At 48.8% G+C, this 13,611-nt stretch overlaps 1 protein-coding gene across 3 annotated transcripts in view; it reads left to right on the top strand.

Moving 5' to 3' along the window:
- The window catches only part of PLEKHG5 (pleckstrin homology and RhoGEF domain containing G5), a 419,500-nt gene that overhangs the window by 279,383 nt on the left and 126,506 nt on the right, over positions 1 to 13,611 (top strand). For all 3 annotated transcript variants that reach the window (XM_088447753.1, XM_088447755.1, XM_088447754.1), the window contains one exon: positions 5,074 to 5,134. In XM_088447753.1, coding sequence (XP_088303879.1) covers positions 5,074 to 5,134 — 61 coding nt within the window. The remainder of the gene's footprint in view (positions 1 to 5,073; positions 5,135 to 13,611) is intronic.

Here is a 13,611-nt window from a genome sequence, read left to right as displayed (position 1 = left end):
GGGCAGAGGTGCAGAGTCATCATTCCATCCCTTACACAGTAACTGGATAGAAGTGCAGAGTCATCATTCCATCCCTTACACAGTAACAGGATAGAGATGCAGTCATCATTCCATCCCTTACATAGAAACACAGACAGAGGTGCAGAGTCATAATTCCATCCTTTACACAGTAACAGGATAGAGGTGCAGAGTCATCATTCCATCCCTTACATAGAAACACAGACAGAGGTGCAGAGTCATCATTCCATCCCTTACACAGTAACAGGATAGAGGTGCAGAGTCATCATTTCATCCTATACACAGTAACAGGATAGAGGTGCAGAGTCATCATTTCATCCCTTACACAGTAACAGGACAGAGGTGCAGAGTCATCATTCCATCCCTTACACAGTAACAGGATAGAGGTGCAGAGTCATCATTTCATCCCTTACACAGTAACAGGATAGAGGTGCAGAGTCATCATTTCATCCCTTACACAGTAACAGGACAGAGGTGCAGAGTCATCATTCCATACCTTATACAGTAACAGGATAGAGGTGCAGAGTCATCATTCCATCCCTTACACAGTAACAGGATAGAGGTGCAGAGTCATCATTCCATCCCTTACACAGTAACAGGATAGAGGTGCAGAGTCATCATTTCATCCCTTACACAGTAACAGGATAGAGGTGCAGAGTCATCATTCCATCCCTTAGACAGTAACAGGATAGAGGTGCAGAGTCATAATTCCATCCCTTACACAGTAACAGGACAGAGGTGCAGAGTCATCATTCCATCCTTTACACAGTAACAGGATAGAGATGCAGAGTCATCATTCCATACCTTACACAGTAACAGGATAGAGGTGCAGAGTCATCATTCCATACCTTACACAGTAACAGGACAGAGGTGCAGAGTCATTATTCCATCCCTTACACAGTAACAGGATAGAGGTGCAGAGTCGTCATTCCATCCCTTACACAGTAACAAGATAGAGGTGCAGAGTCATCATTCCATACCTTACACAGTAACAGGGCAGAGGTGCAGAGTCATCATTCCCTCCCTTACACAGTAACAGGATAGAGGTGCAGAGTCATTATTCCATCCCTTACACAGTAACAGGATAGAGGTGCAGAGGCATCATTCCATCCCTTACACAGTAACAGGGCAGAGATGCAGAGTCATCATTCCGTCCCTTATACAGTAACAGGACAGGTGCAGATTCATCATTCCATCCCTTACACAGTAACAGGGTAGAGGTGCAGAGTCATAATTCCATCCCTTACAAAGTAACAGGGTAGAGGTGCAGAGTCATCATTCCATTCGTTACACAGTAACAGGATAGAGGTGCAGAGTCATCATTCCATCCCTTCCACAGTAACAGGGCAGAGGTGCAGAGTCATCATTCTGTGTATGGGACAGAATGATGTCCCTGCACTTCTGGCCTGTTTTTGTGATGGAATGATGAAATTGCACGTCTGTCCTGTTTCTATTTATGGGGCAGAATGATGACAGTACACCTCTGTCCAGTTTTGTGTATGGGATGGAATATTTCCCCTGTACCTCTGTCCTCTTTCTGTGTATTGGATGAAATGATAGCCCTGTCCTGTTTCTTTGTATGCAATGGAAGGACAGTCCTGCACTTCTGTCCTGTTCCTCTGCATGTTATGGAATGACAGCCCTTCACTTCTGTCCTGTGTCTGTGTATGTGATGGAATGATGGCCCTACACTTCTGTCCTGTGTCTGTGATGGAATGAAAGCCCTTCACTTCTGTCCTGTGTCTGTGTATGTGATGGAATGATGGCCCTACACTTCTGTCCTGTGTCTGTGATGGAATGAAAGCTCTACACTACTGTCCTGTGTCTGTGATGGAATGATAGCCCTACACTCCTGTGCTGTGTCTGTGTATGTGATGGAATGATAGCCCTACACTCCTGTGCTGTGTCTGTGTATGTGATGGACTGATGGCCCTACACTTCTGTCCTGTGTATGTGATGGAATGATAGCCCTGCACTTCTGTCCTGTGTATGTGATGGAATGAAAGCCCTATACTTCTGTCCTGTGTATGTGATGGAATGATAGCCCTACACTACTGTCCTGTGTATGTGATGGAATGGTGGTCCTGCACTTCTGTCCTGTGTATGTGATGGAATGAAAGCCCTGCACTTCTGTTCTGTGTATGTGATGGAATGAAAGCCCTACACTTCTATCCTGTGTATGTGATGGAATGGTGATCCTGCACTTCTGTCCTGTGTATGTGTATGTGATGGAATGATAGCCCTGTACTTCTGTCCTGTGTCTGTGTATGTGATGTAAAGATGGACCTGCAATTCTGTCCTGTGTCTGTGTATGTGATGGAAAGATGGACCTGCGCTTCTGTCCTTTGTATGTGATGGAATGATGGCCCTGCACCTCTGTCCTGTGTCTTTGTTTGTGATGGAATGATGGCCCTGCACTTCTGTCCCATTTCTAAGTATGTGATTAAGGAATCTATGTTTATACCTCTATATACCCCTGCCTGTACCTTCTAAAATCCTACCTATAAACCTCTCAGGATGACGCTAATTTGCGTACGCAGTCATACAGTAAATACTTAAGACCTGGAATCTGTGGTTCCAAAGCACAAGTATTATTCAGGTAAAAGTACATTCAGATACACGCTATTGATCCAGACACAATTCGGCGCAAAGGAATTATACAGACCCAAGTACAGTATACATACGCAGCGCATTCTGGTGCAGATGTTAGGCATCAGGAAGAAACCCCTCAGTCAGCATTCAGCAAGAAGACTAAAAACCCAGTTTTTGAGCACACATATTTATACCCCCCAGAATAGACAGGACAATAGAGAAGTTTGTTGCTTATGCCATTGGTTCCCAGGGGGGGAAGCATCTGTTACAGAGCGTTTAACAGGCTGGTTCAAATAGACTCAACCCAACCTCTAACAACTGGGGGTCTCTGCCTTCCCGCCCCCTGCAATATCCTAACAGTTGTTCATATAATATGCATTTTGTTGCTCGAAGTCTCTGCGGTCCATAAGTTGAGAATGCGTGATGCGATCTCCACACCGATAACAACGGAATTCTGTTGAAAGAGTACGCATCAGTACAAAACCAAACACGGCTTACTTAGCATGAATAAAACCTTAGTTATCAAATATCTTTATTTCACAGCATTTATACTAACTGAACCAACGTAAATCTTATACCTTTAAAGCTTATTAAACCTTTTATGTGAATATGTAATGTGTAAGTATGCGGGGTGTGATGTAAAGACGCTAGTTAACTTGGGGCAGATGCGTGCGCATGAAGCTAATAAAACAGTGTTTTCATACAAGATCTTATGCATTCGCTAATATGCGACTAGTTAACAGCGCAATTGTGCATATTAATGTGTGTATGAGGAATGGTGCACTTAAATCTCACTAAGTGAACACCTAGCAGTGTTGAATGCTGAGCCTTATAGTTCCACATGCCCCCTCTCTCAGCAGCCCCCACCTTTCCCAGGCTCAAAAGAAAAGCCCTTTATTCTCCCAGACTCTTGTGTGAATGCAAATTAGCCCAGCTACAAGACCCAAACCTAAGATAACACTCTTGGCTTTGAAGTTATTTCATTGCAGGAAGCTTGCTAATGTAAGGTGTGTATTCTAGCCGGGCCACCTGGAGTGAGAGCAGACGTTGCCCAGGAAGCTTATCTACACAGGCTAGTTATCACGTGGCCATTTGCTCTGTTCTAGCTAATGCAATATATCCTTTAGGGGAATTATAATAATATGCACTTTATCCAGAACACCCAAACTATGTAAAGTCATGAAATGGGCTTTAGGTGAATCGCCGTAACTTATGGCGATGGTCACGGATGCAATCGCATGATGCTAATAGTATTATCGCCACATGTACTAAAGTGTGAGTTTATCTAAAATGGAGCTTAGGCGGCCATTCGCAAAATGGCGTCTTGCGGCCAGTCGCAAGATGGTGTCGCTGCGATTCAATTTTAAACTGATCTTGTCAATAATAATAATCCAGTTTCGACATGACGGAATGATAGCCCTACACTTCTGTCCCATTTCTATGTATGTGATGGAATGATAGCCCTGTACCTCTGTTCTGTGTATGTGATGGAATGATAGCCCTACACCTTTGTTCTGTGTATGTGTATATGATGGAATGATAGCCCTACACCTCTGTTCTGTGTATGTGATGGAACGATAGCCCTGCACCTCTGTTCTGTGTATGTGATGGAATGATAGCCCTGCACCTCTGTTCTGTGTCTGTGTATGTGATGGAATGATAGCCCTGCACCTCTGTGCTGTGTCTGTGTATGTGATGGAGTAATAGCCCTACACTTCTGTTCTGTGTATGTGATGGAATGATGGCCCTGCAGCTCTGTTCTGTGTCTGTGTATGTGATGGAATGATGTCCCTGCACCTCTGTCCCATTTCTACGTATGTGATGGAATGATAGCCCTGCACTTCTGTCCTGCGTTTGTGTATGTAATGGAATGATAGCCCTGCAGCTCTGTGTCTGTGTATGTGATGGAATGATGGCCCTGCACCTCTATCCCATTTCTATGTATGTGATGGAATGATAGCCCTACACCTCTTTTCTATGTCTGTGTATGTGATGGAATGATAGCCCTGCACCTCTGTTCTGTGTATGTGATGGAATGATAGCCCTGCACCTCTGTTCTGTGTATGTGATGGAATGATAGCCCTGCACCTCTGTTCTGTGTATGTGATGGAATGATAGCCCTGCACCTCTGTTCTGTGTATGTGATGGAATGATAGCCCTACACCTCTGTTCTGTGTATGTGATGGAATGATGGTCTCACACATCTGCCTTGTGTTTATGTATACAATGAAACTGTTTGGTTTGCTAAGCAGTAACTTGATTATTAGCTTTCTGTGAGACATGGGAATGCTTTCTAATAATATAAAGTGGAGGGTGTTTATCTCATGTTGTCCGCTGCAAACCCTTACGGTGATCTGTCAGGACGAGACTGTTGATGCATATACTGGCTGCAGTGTTATATGTCATCCGTGTTACCCTCATGTAATGAATCATTCCTGTTTTTACTCACGTGACGTCCTGTAGAGAGAAGAAGGCTGCGGGGCTGAAGATAACGAAGAAGAAAACCCGGAGAAGGCACACAGATGTAAGACCGCATTTCATTTTTCCGTAACAATGAATGTATCTCTTTACATGTGCGCACGGAGTGCGTAATTCCTGCTTCCTCCCCAGCGGCAGGCTCGCAGCTGGAGCTTAATTGAAACCAAATGTCTGATTCTGTCAGATGGAGAATAGATCATCTGATGAACTCAGTTATTCTCTGTGTGCAGATGTACATGTGATAAGTAAGCTGCGGTTAATCTACACCATTGTATTATTTCGATTTTAAAATGATTTATTTTATATGATCTGTCTTCGGCATTTCCGCACAAATAAAGAAAAAGTGGGGGGAAATTCAGCAGTCAGTCTTGTGGTTTAAAAATAAATAAGGGGGACAGGAATGAGAGTATTTGAATCGTGTTTGGTTTTTCAGTGTTTCCATCACCTTCAGGCAACTTTTAATTATTGATCAGGGGCCTGATGCGGAGATGGACGCTAATGCAATCGCAACTGCGATTTTGCACGGAACGCAGCTGCGAAAATATGCTAATGGTTCCACAGCTTACCCTGAGCATAGGGATGCCCACTGCTGCCCTTTCATACAGAGCATAGGGACGCCCACAGCTACCCTCTCATACACAGCACAGGGACGCCCACTGCTACCCTCTCATACAGAGCATAGGGACGCCCACTGCTGCCCTCTCATACACAGCATAGGGATGCCCACTGCTGCCCTCTCATACACAGCATAGGGACGCCCACTGCTACCCTCTCATACACAGCATAGGGACGCCCACTGCTACCCTCTCATACAGAGCATAGGGACGCCCACTGCTGCCCTCTCATACACAGCATAGGGACGCCCACTGCTACCCTCTCATACACAGCATAGGGACGCCCACTGCTACCCTCTCATACACAGCATAGGGACGCCCACTGCTACCCTCTCATACACAGCATAGGGACGCCCACTGCTACCCTCTCATACAGAGCATAGGGACGCCCACTGCTGCCCTTTCATACAGAGCATAGGGACACCCACTGCTACCCTCTCATACACAGCACAGGGACGCCCACTGCTACCCTCTCATACACAGCATAGGGACGCCCACTGCTACCCTCTCATACACAGCATAGGGACGCCACTGCTGCCCTTTCATACAGAGCATAGGGACGCCCACAGCTACCCTCTCATACACAGCATAGGGACGCCCACAGCTACCCTCTCATACACAGCACAGGGACGCCCACTGCTACCCTCTCATACAGAGCATAGGGACGCCCACTGCTGCCCTCTCATACACAGCATAGGGACGCCCACTGCTACCCTCTCATACACAGCATAGGGACGCCCACTGCTACCCTCTCATACACAGCATAGGGACGCCCACTGCTGCCCTCTCATACACAGCATAGGGACGCCCACTGCTACCCTCTCATTCACAGCATAGGGACGCCCACTGCTACCCTCTCATACACAGCATAGGGACGCCCACTGCTACCCTCTCATACACAGCATAGGGACGCCCACTGCTACCCTCTCATACACAGCATAGGGACGCCCACTGCTACCCTCTCATACAGAGCATAGGGACGCCCACTGCTGCCCTTTCATACAGAGCATAGGGACACCCACTGCTACCCTCTCATACACAGCACAGGGACGCCCACTGCTACCCTCTCATACACAGCATAGGGACGCCCACTGCTACCCTCTCATACAGAGCATAGGGACGCCCACTGCTGCCCTTTCATACAGAGCATAGGGACGCCCACAGCTACCCTCTCATACACAGCATAGGGACGCCCACTGCTACCCTCTCATACACAGCATAGGGACGCCCACTGCTACCCTCTCATACAGAGCATAGGGACGCCCACTGCTCCCCTCTCATACACAGCATAGGGACGCCCACTGCTCCCCTCTCATACACGGCATAGGGACGCCCACTGCTGCCCTCTCATACACAGCATAGGGACGCCCACTGCTCCCCTCTCATACACAGCATAGGGACGCCCACTGCTCCCCTCTCATACACAGCATAGGGACGCCTACTGCTACCCTCTCATACACAGCATAGGGACGCCCACTGCTACCCTCTCATACACAGCATAGGGACGCCCACTGCGGGACGCCCGCTGCTACCCTCTCATACACGGCATAGGGACGCCCACTGCTACCCTCTCATACAGAGCATAGGGACACCCACTGCTGCCCTTTCATACAGAGCATAGGGACGCCCACAGCTACCCACTCATACACAGCATAGGGACGCCCACTGCTGCCCTCTCATACACAGCATAGGGACGCCCACTGCTACCCTCTCATACACAGCATAGGGACGCCCACTGCTACCCTCTCATACACAGCATAGGGATGCCCACTGTGGGACGCCCGTTGCTACCCTCTCATACACAGCATAGGGACGCCCACTGCTACCCTCTCATACACAGCATAGGGACACCCACTGCTACCCTCTCATACACAGCATAGGGACACCCACTGCTACCCTCTCATACACAGCATAGGGACACCCACTGCTACCCTCTCATACACAGCATAGGGACGCCCACTGCTACCCTCTCATACACAGCATAGGTACGCCCACTGCTACCCTCTCATACAGAGCATAGGGACACCCACTGCTGCCCTTTCATACAGAGCATAGGGACGCCCACTGCTACCCTCTCATACACAGCACAGGGACGCCCACTGCTACCCTCTCATACACAGCATAGGGACGCCCACTGCTACCCTCTCATACAGAGCATAGGGACGCCCACTGCTGCCCTTTCATACAGAGCATAGGGACGCCCACTGCTACCCTCTCATACACAGCATAGGGACGCCCACTGCTACCCTATCATACACAGCATAGGGACGCCCACTGCTACCCTCTCATACAGAGCATAGGGACACCCACTGCTGCCCTTTCATACAGAGCATAGGGACGCCCACTGCTACCCTCTCATACACAGCACAGGGACGCCCACTGCTACCCTCTCATACACAGCATAGGGACGCCCACTGCTACCCTCTCATACAGAGCATAAGGACGCCGACTGCTGCCCTTTCATACAGAGCATAGGGACGCCCACAGCTACCCTCTCATACACAGCATAGGGACGCCCACTGCTACCTTCTCATACACAGCATAGGGACGCCCTCTGCTCCCCTCTCATACACAGCATAGGGACGCCCACTGCTACCCTCTCATACACAGCATAGGGACGCCCACTGCTACCCTCTCATACACAGCATAGGGACGCCCACTGCGGGACGCCCGCTGCTACCCTCTCATACACAGCATAGGGACGCCCACTGCTACCCTCTCATACACAGCATAGGGACGCCCACTGCTACCCTCTCATACACAGCATAGGGACGCCCACTGCTACCCTCTCATACACAGCATAGGGACGCCCACTGCTACCCTCTCATACACAGCATAGGGACGCCCACTGCTACCCTCTCATACACAGCATAGGGACGCCCTCTGCTCCCCTGTCATACACAGCATAGGGACGCCCACTGCTACCCTCTCATACACAGCATAGGGACGCCCACTGCTACCCTCTCATACACAGCATAGGGACGCCCACTGCGGGACGCCCGCTGCTACCCTCTCATACACAGCATAGGGACGCCCACTGCGGGACGCCCGTTGCTACCCTCTCATACACAGCATAGGGACGCCCACTGCAGCCCTCTCATACACAGCATAGGGACACCCACTGCTACCCTCTCATACACAGCATAGGGACACCCACTGCTACCCTCTCATACACAGCATAGGGACACCCACTGCTACCCTCTCATACACAGCATAGGGACGCCCACTGCTGCCCTCTCATACAGAGCATAGGGACGCCCACTGCTGCCCTCTCATACAGAGCATAGGGACGCCCACTGCTACCCTCTCATACAGAGCATAGGGACGCCCACTGCTACCCTCTCATACAGAGCATAGGGACGCCCACTGCTACCCTCTCATACACAGCATAGGGACGCCCACTGCTACCCTCTCATACACAGCATAGGGACGCCCACTGCTGCCCTCTCATACACAGCATAGGGACGCCCACTGCTACCCTCTCATACACAGCATAGGGAAAACCACCACTACCCTCTCATACACAGCATAGGGACGCCCACTGCTACCCTCTCATACAGAGCATAGGGACGCCCACTGCTGCCCTCTCATACAGAGCATAGGGAGGCCCACTGCTACCCTCTCATACACAGCATAGGGACACCCACTGCTGCCCTCTCATACACAGCATAGGGACGCCCACTGCTACCCTCTCATACAGAGCATAGGGAAAACCACCACTACCCTCTCATACAGAGCATAGGAACGCCCACTGCTACCCTCTCATACACAGCACAGGGACGCCCACTGCTCCCCTCTCATACAAAGCATAGGGACGCCCTCTGCTCCCCTCTCATACACAGCATAGGGACGCCCACTGCTACCCTCTCATACACAGCATAGGGACGCCCACTGCTACCCTCTCATACACAGCATAGGGATGCCCACTGCGGGACGCCCGTTGCTACCCTCTCATACACAGCATAGGGACGCCCACTGCTACCCTCTCATACACAGCATAGGGACGCCCACTGCTACCCTCTCATACACAGCATAGGGACGTCCACTGCTACCCTCTCATACACAGCATAGGGACGCCCACTGCTACCCTCTCATACAGAGCATAGGGACACCCACTGCTGCCCTTTCATACAGAGCATAGGGACACCCACTGCTGCCCTTTCATACAGAGCATAGGGACGCCCACTGCTACCCTCTCATACACAGCACAGGGACGCCCACTGCTACCCTCTCATACACAGCATAGATAGATACCAGGGGGTAAATTTACTAAGAATCGAGAATGGTCGAGATGTTTAGAGAGTTTAGACATGATTTTCAACTCGCAAATTTACTAAAGGAAAAGTCGGGTGAGTTAGAGAGACATTTCTGTCTTCTCACTCGTAAAACTCGGGTGAGATAGCAAACTCGAATCTTATCACCGTCGGGCAATCTCGGAACCTAAAAGATACAGCTCGCAAATTTACCAAGAATCAAGATGACAATCTCGGGTGAGATGCCTGCAAACTCTCCTGCAAATTGAACTTTTAAACACTCACCTCCAGAGCTGCGAGTTTGGCTGAAACATACACAAATCGTTGCGATTTGTGAATGTTTCTGCCTGTAAATAGTTTAAATAGGGTATATTTAAAAAAAAAAAAATGACATAGGGTCCCCCCCCAAAAGCTTAACCAACCCCGGACTTGCCAGCCTGTCCTGGACCTAAAATTACGGGGAACGAGTAGGGTCCCACCGTAATTCAGGTACCAGCACCAAGCTGCAGGGCCAGTCTTGGTTTTAATTATATGGGGAAAAAAATTGAGTAGGGGTACCCCTATAATTAAAACCGGCACCGGACCCTTTCTAGCGGGGTGCTGATGCCACAGCCAAGGAAGCCCTTTCACCGAGCCCCCCAGCCGCAGCATCAGTCCTGACCACTAGTCAGCCCAATAAAGGGGTCCCCCTCTCCAGGGCACCTCTAGCTTAGGCTGATAGCCCGGGGCTATCCCCGCCACCCTAGGTCAGTGGGTGGCGGGTTGATAGTGTATGTACTGTGTAAAAAATAAAATTAACAACATTGTCTTTACAATGGAACTACAGGTCCCAGCAAGCCTCCCCCGCATGCTGGTACTTGGAGAACCAAGTCAATGGTGGTAACTGCAGAATAAACTTTAGTAACCTTGCGGCTCTCCATTGACTTCAATGGAGGAGCCGTTCATTGGCTGAGAGAGATGGGGGCTCACCTCTCTCAGCCAATGAACGCTCAGATACGACTCTACAAAGGCTAGAGCCGCGTCTGAGCGTTTAATTCGGGAGATACTAACCATCCTGGTTGGTATCAGTTGCGTGGATCGGGTTTTTCATTTTTTTTGTTTTAAAAAGGCCCTTAATGCCCTGCATGCTGGTATACTTGTGGTTCTCCAAGTACCAGCATGCGGGGGAGGCTTGCTGGGACTTGTAGTTCCACCGTAAAGACAATGTTGTTAATTCTAATTTTTACACATTACATACACTATCAACTCGCCACCCACTACCCAGGGGTGGCAGGGATAGTTCCCGGCTATCAGCCTAGGCCAGGGGTGCCCTGGAGAGGGGGACCCTTTTATTGGGGGGGGGGTTCCCAACTCCCCAGGGATCCCTTGCCTGGGCTGACTAGCAGTCAGGACTGCTGCTGTGGCTGGGGGGGCCCAGTGAAAGGGCTCCCCTGGCTGTGGTATCAACCCCCCGCTAGAATGGGTCCGGTGCTGGTTTTGATTATAGGGGGACCCGTACGCAGTTTTTTTCCCCCTATAATTAAAACCAGGACTGACCCTGCAGCCTGGTGCTGGTACCTGAATTACGGTGGAACCCTACTCGTTTTGTTCCCCGTAATTTTAGGTACCAGGACAGGCTGGCAAGTCCAGGGCTGGTTAAGCTTTAGGGGGGGTCCTATGTCATTTTTTTTTTAAACATTTAACCCGTTTTTTTCAGCTCTTAACACACAAGCTAGCTCGGGAGAGATTTGTAGAGAGAAAACACTGCAATTTTGGGTGAGTAATCTCATCTTCACTTGCAACTCGGGGGAGATATCTGGATCTGCTTCACCATCGGCAATCTCATTTTCAGCTAACTCACTTCTTAGTAAATTTGCGAGATGAAAACCAGAGAAAATCACACGAGATTCGGCTATGTAATTCGAGATTAAAAAAAAATAAACTCGATCACTTTCTATTCTTAGTAAATTTACCCCCCAGATGTTAGACAGGCAATAGATCGACACACTTAAAGGTCGACATGGAAGAAGGTCAACAGGTACAAATGGTCGACAGTGTCAAAAGGTCAGCACAAAAATGGTCGACACACAAATGGTTGATACTTTTTTCTTCTCCAACCCTAATCTTCACCCTAACGCTAACCCTCCCCTTGGTGCCCAACCCTAATCCTTCCTGGTGCCTAACCCTAATTGTCGGGCTAAGTGCCTAACCCTGACCCTCCGGTAAGAGCCTAACCCTAAAAATTAAAATAAAAAAACGTATGTCGACCATTTGTGTGTCAACCATTTTCATGACGACATTTTGACCCTGTCGACATATAACCTGTCTCACATCTGGTGTCTATCTAGATATTGTTGACTTTTTAACTGTCTATCTATAGTCCGGATACCAGAGAATATGGCCAGAATCAAAGAAAGTAAGGAGGAAGCAAGAAGAATAAATGAACATATATTGAGTAAACCTTACAGTGACGTAAATGAAAGTTACATGGAGGTGGAGACAAGTAACTTGCTGGCTGTGACACTGGTGTAGATTTATGTAAGGGGTGATGACAGATGCTTCGCAGTAAATGTGTGTCTTCTGGGTCACAGGTCAGTCATTGCTTAAGAAACAAAGATATTCAGATGGAAAGATGTGAGGAGTAATTATGCAGGGAAAACACTTTCCGAAATAGGTAAACTCAGGAATGCAGCAGTCAAGTCTCGACTAGCAAAGCATGAGCCTGGGATTGCTAAGGTGAAATTCTTCCAGATAGATCGATGTAACCTGTGAGAGACATCTAATAATGTTTTTGCACAAAATATTCCCTCTACCCACATGTGGCGTTACTGACCAGACCACACCTGCGCCTATGTGTCCCCTTGATCTACTGTTCTGTATAACCTGAGTGTCGCAGTTCACTGCAAGTAATGTATAATGTGGAGGCTAATGGTGATCTGAAGACAAAACACAAGGTTTAAGTAGCATTTGAGATTAAGACCTCACAACGTTTTTTTTTTTTCTGAATTAGGGGAGGAGGGCTTTTCCAAACCCCCTCCAACAAATCAGCCATGTAGTATTGCTGAGAAAATTAAATTTTAATCCTTCCTGAATTCCAGTTGGGAGCTATATCTAAATATCAGTGGCATGGTGACTGGCGACACAAGTCATGTCATGTGACCACAGGTCACGTGATCACAAGTTATGTGACCGGCTTGCCACGGATCGCCCACTGAGTATTTTTGGATGTATTAAATATGGACTACATTGGAACTGTTACATAGTTCATATAGTCAGTAGGGTTGAAAATCAAGTCACTGGTCCAATGGATTCAACTTTTTATAAATTCTAGTTGCAGTCATCTAGAGGCAGACAAACCAAAGACCCCAAAAGACATTTGTCTTGACCCCAAAACTTGCAATCAGATAAATTCTGTTGATCCATCACTTTATCCCGGCGAGGGTTAAATGACAGGCGTCTATATCTACACGCCTGTCATTTTCCCAACGCTGGCAGACAAGCGCCCGGCATCCTGATCAAAGGGATGCCGGGCGCCGTGAGCAGACAGCCGTGGGGGGGGGGAGGGTTAGGTTTAGGGCACCCGGGGGGGACTTAGGGTTAGGCACCCCCCCGGGAGGGTTAGGGTTAGGCTAGGGGGAGGGAGGGTTAGGGTTAGGCACCCCCGGAGGGGACTTAGG

This window comes from Taudactylus pleione, unplaced genomic scaffold (assembly GCF_031769625.1).
Source record: "Taudactylus pleione unplaced genomic scaffold, aTauple2 ptg000437l, whole genome shotgun sequence".
In the NCBI taxonomy this organism is placed as follows: Eukaryota; Metazoa; Chordata; class Amphibia; order Anura; family Myobatrachidae; genus Taudactylus; species Taudactylus pleione.
The sequence above is the reverse complement of the archived record's forward strand: the minus strand, read 5'-3'. Positions and strand labels throughout refer to the sequence as shown.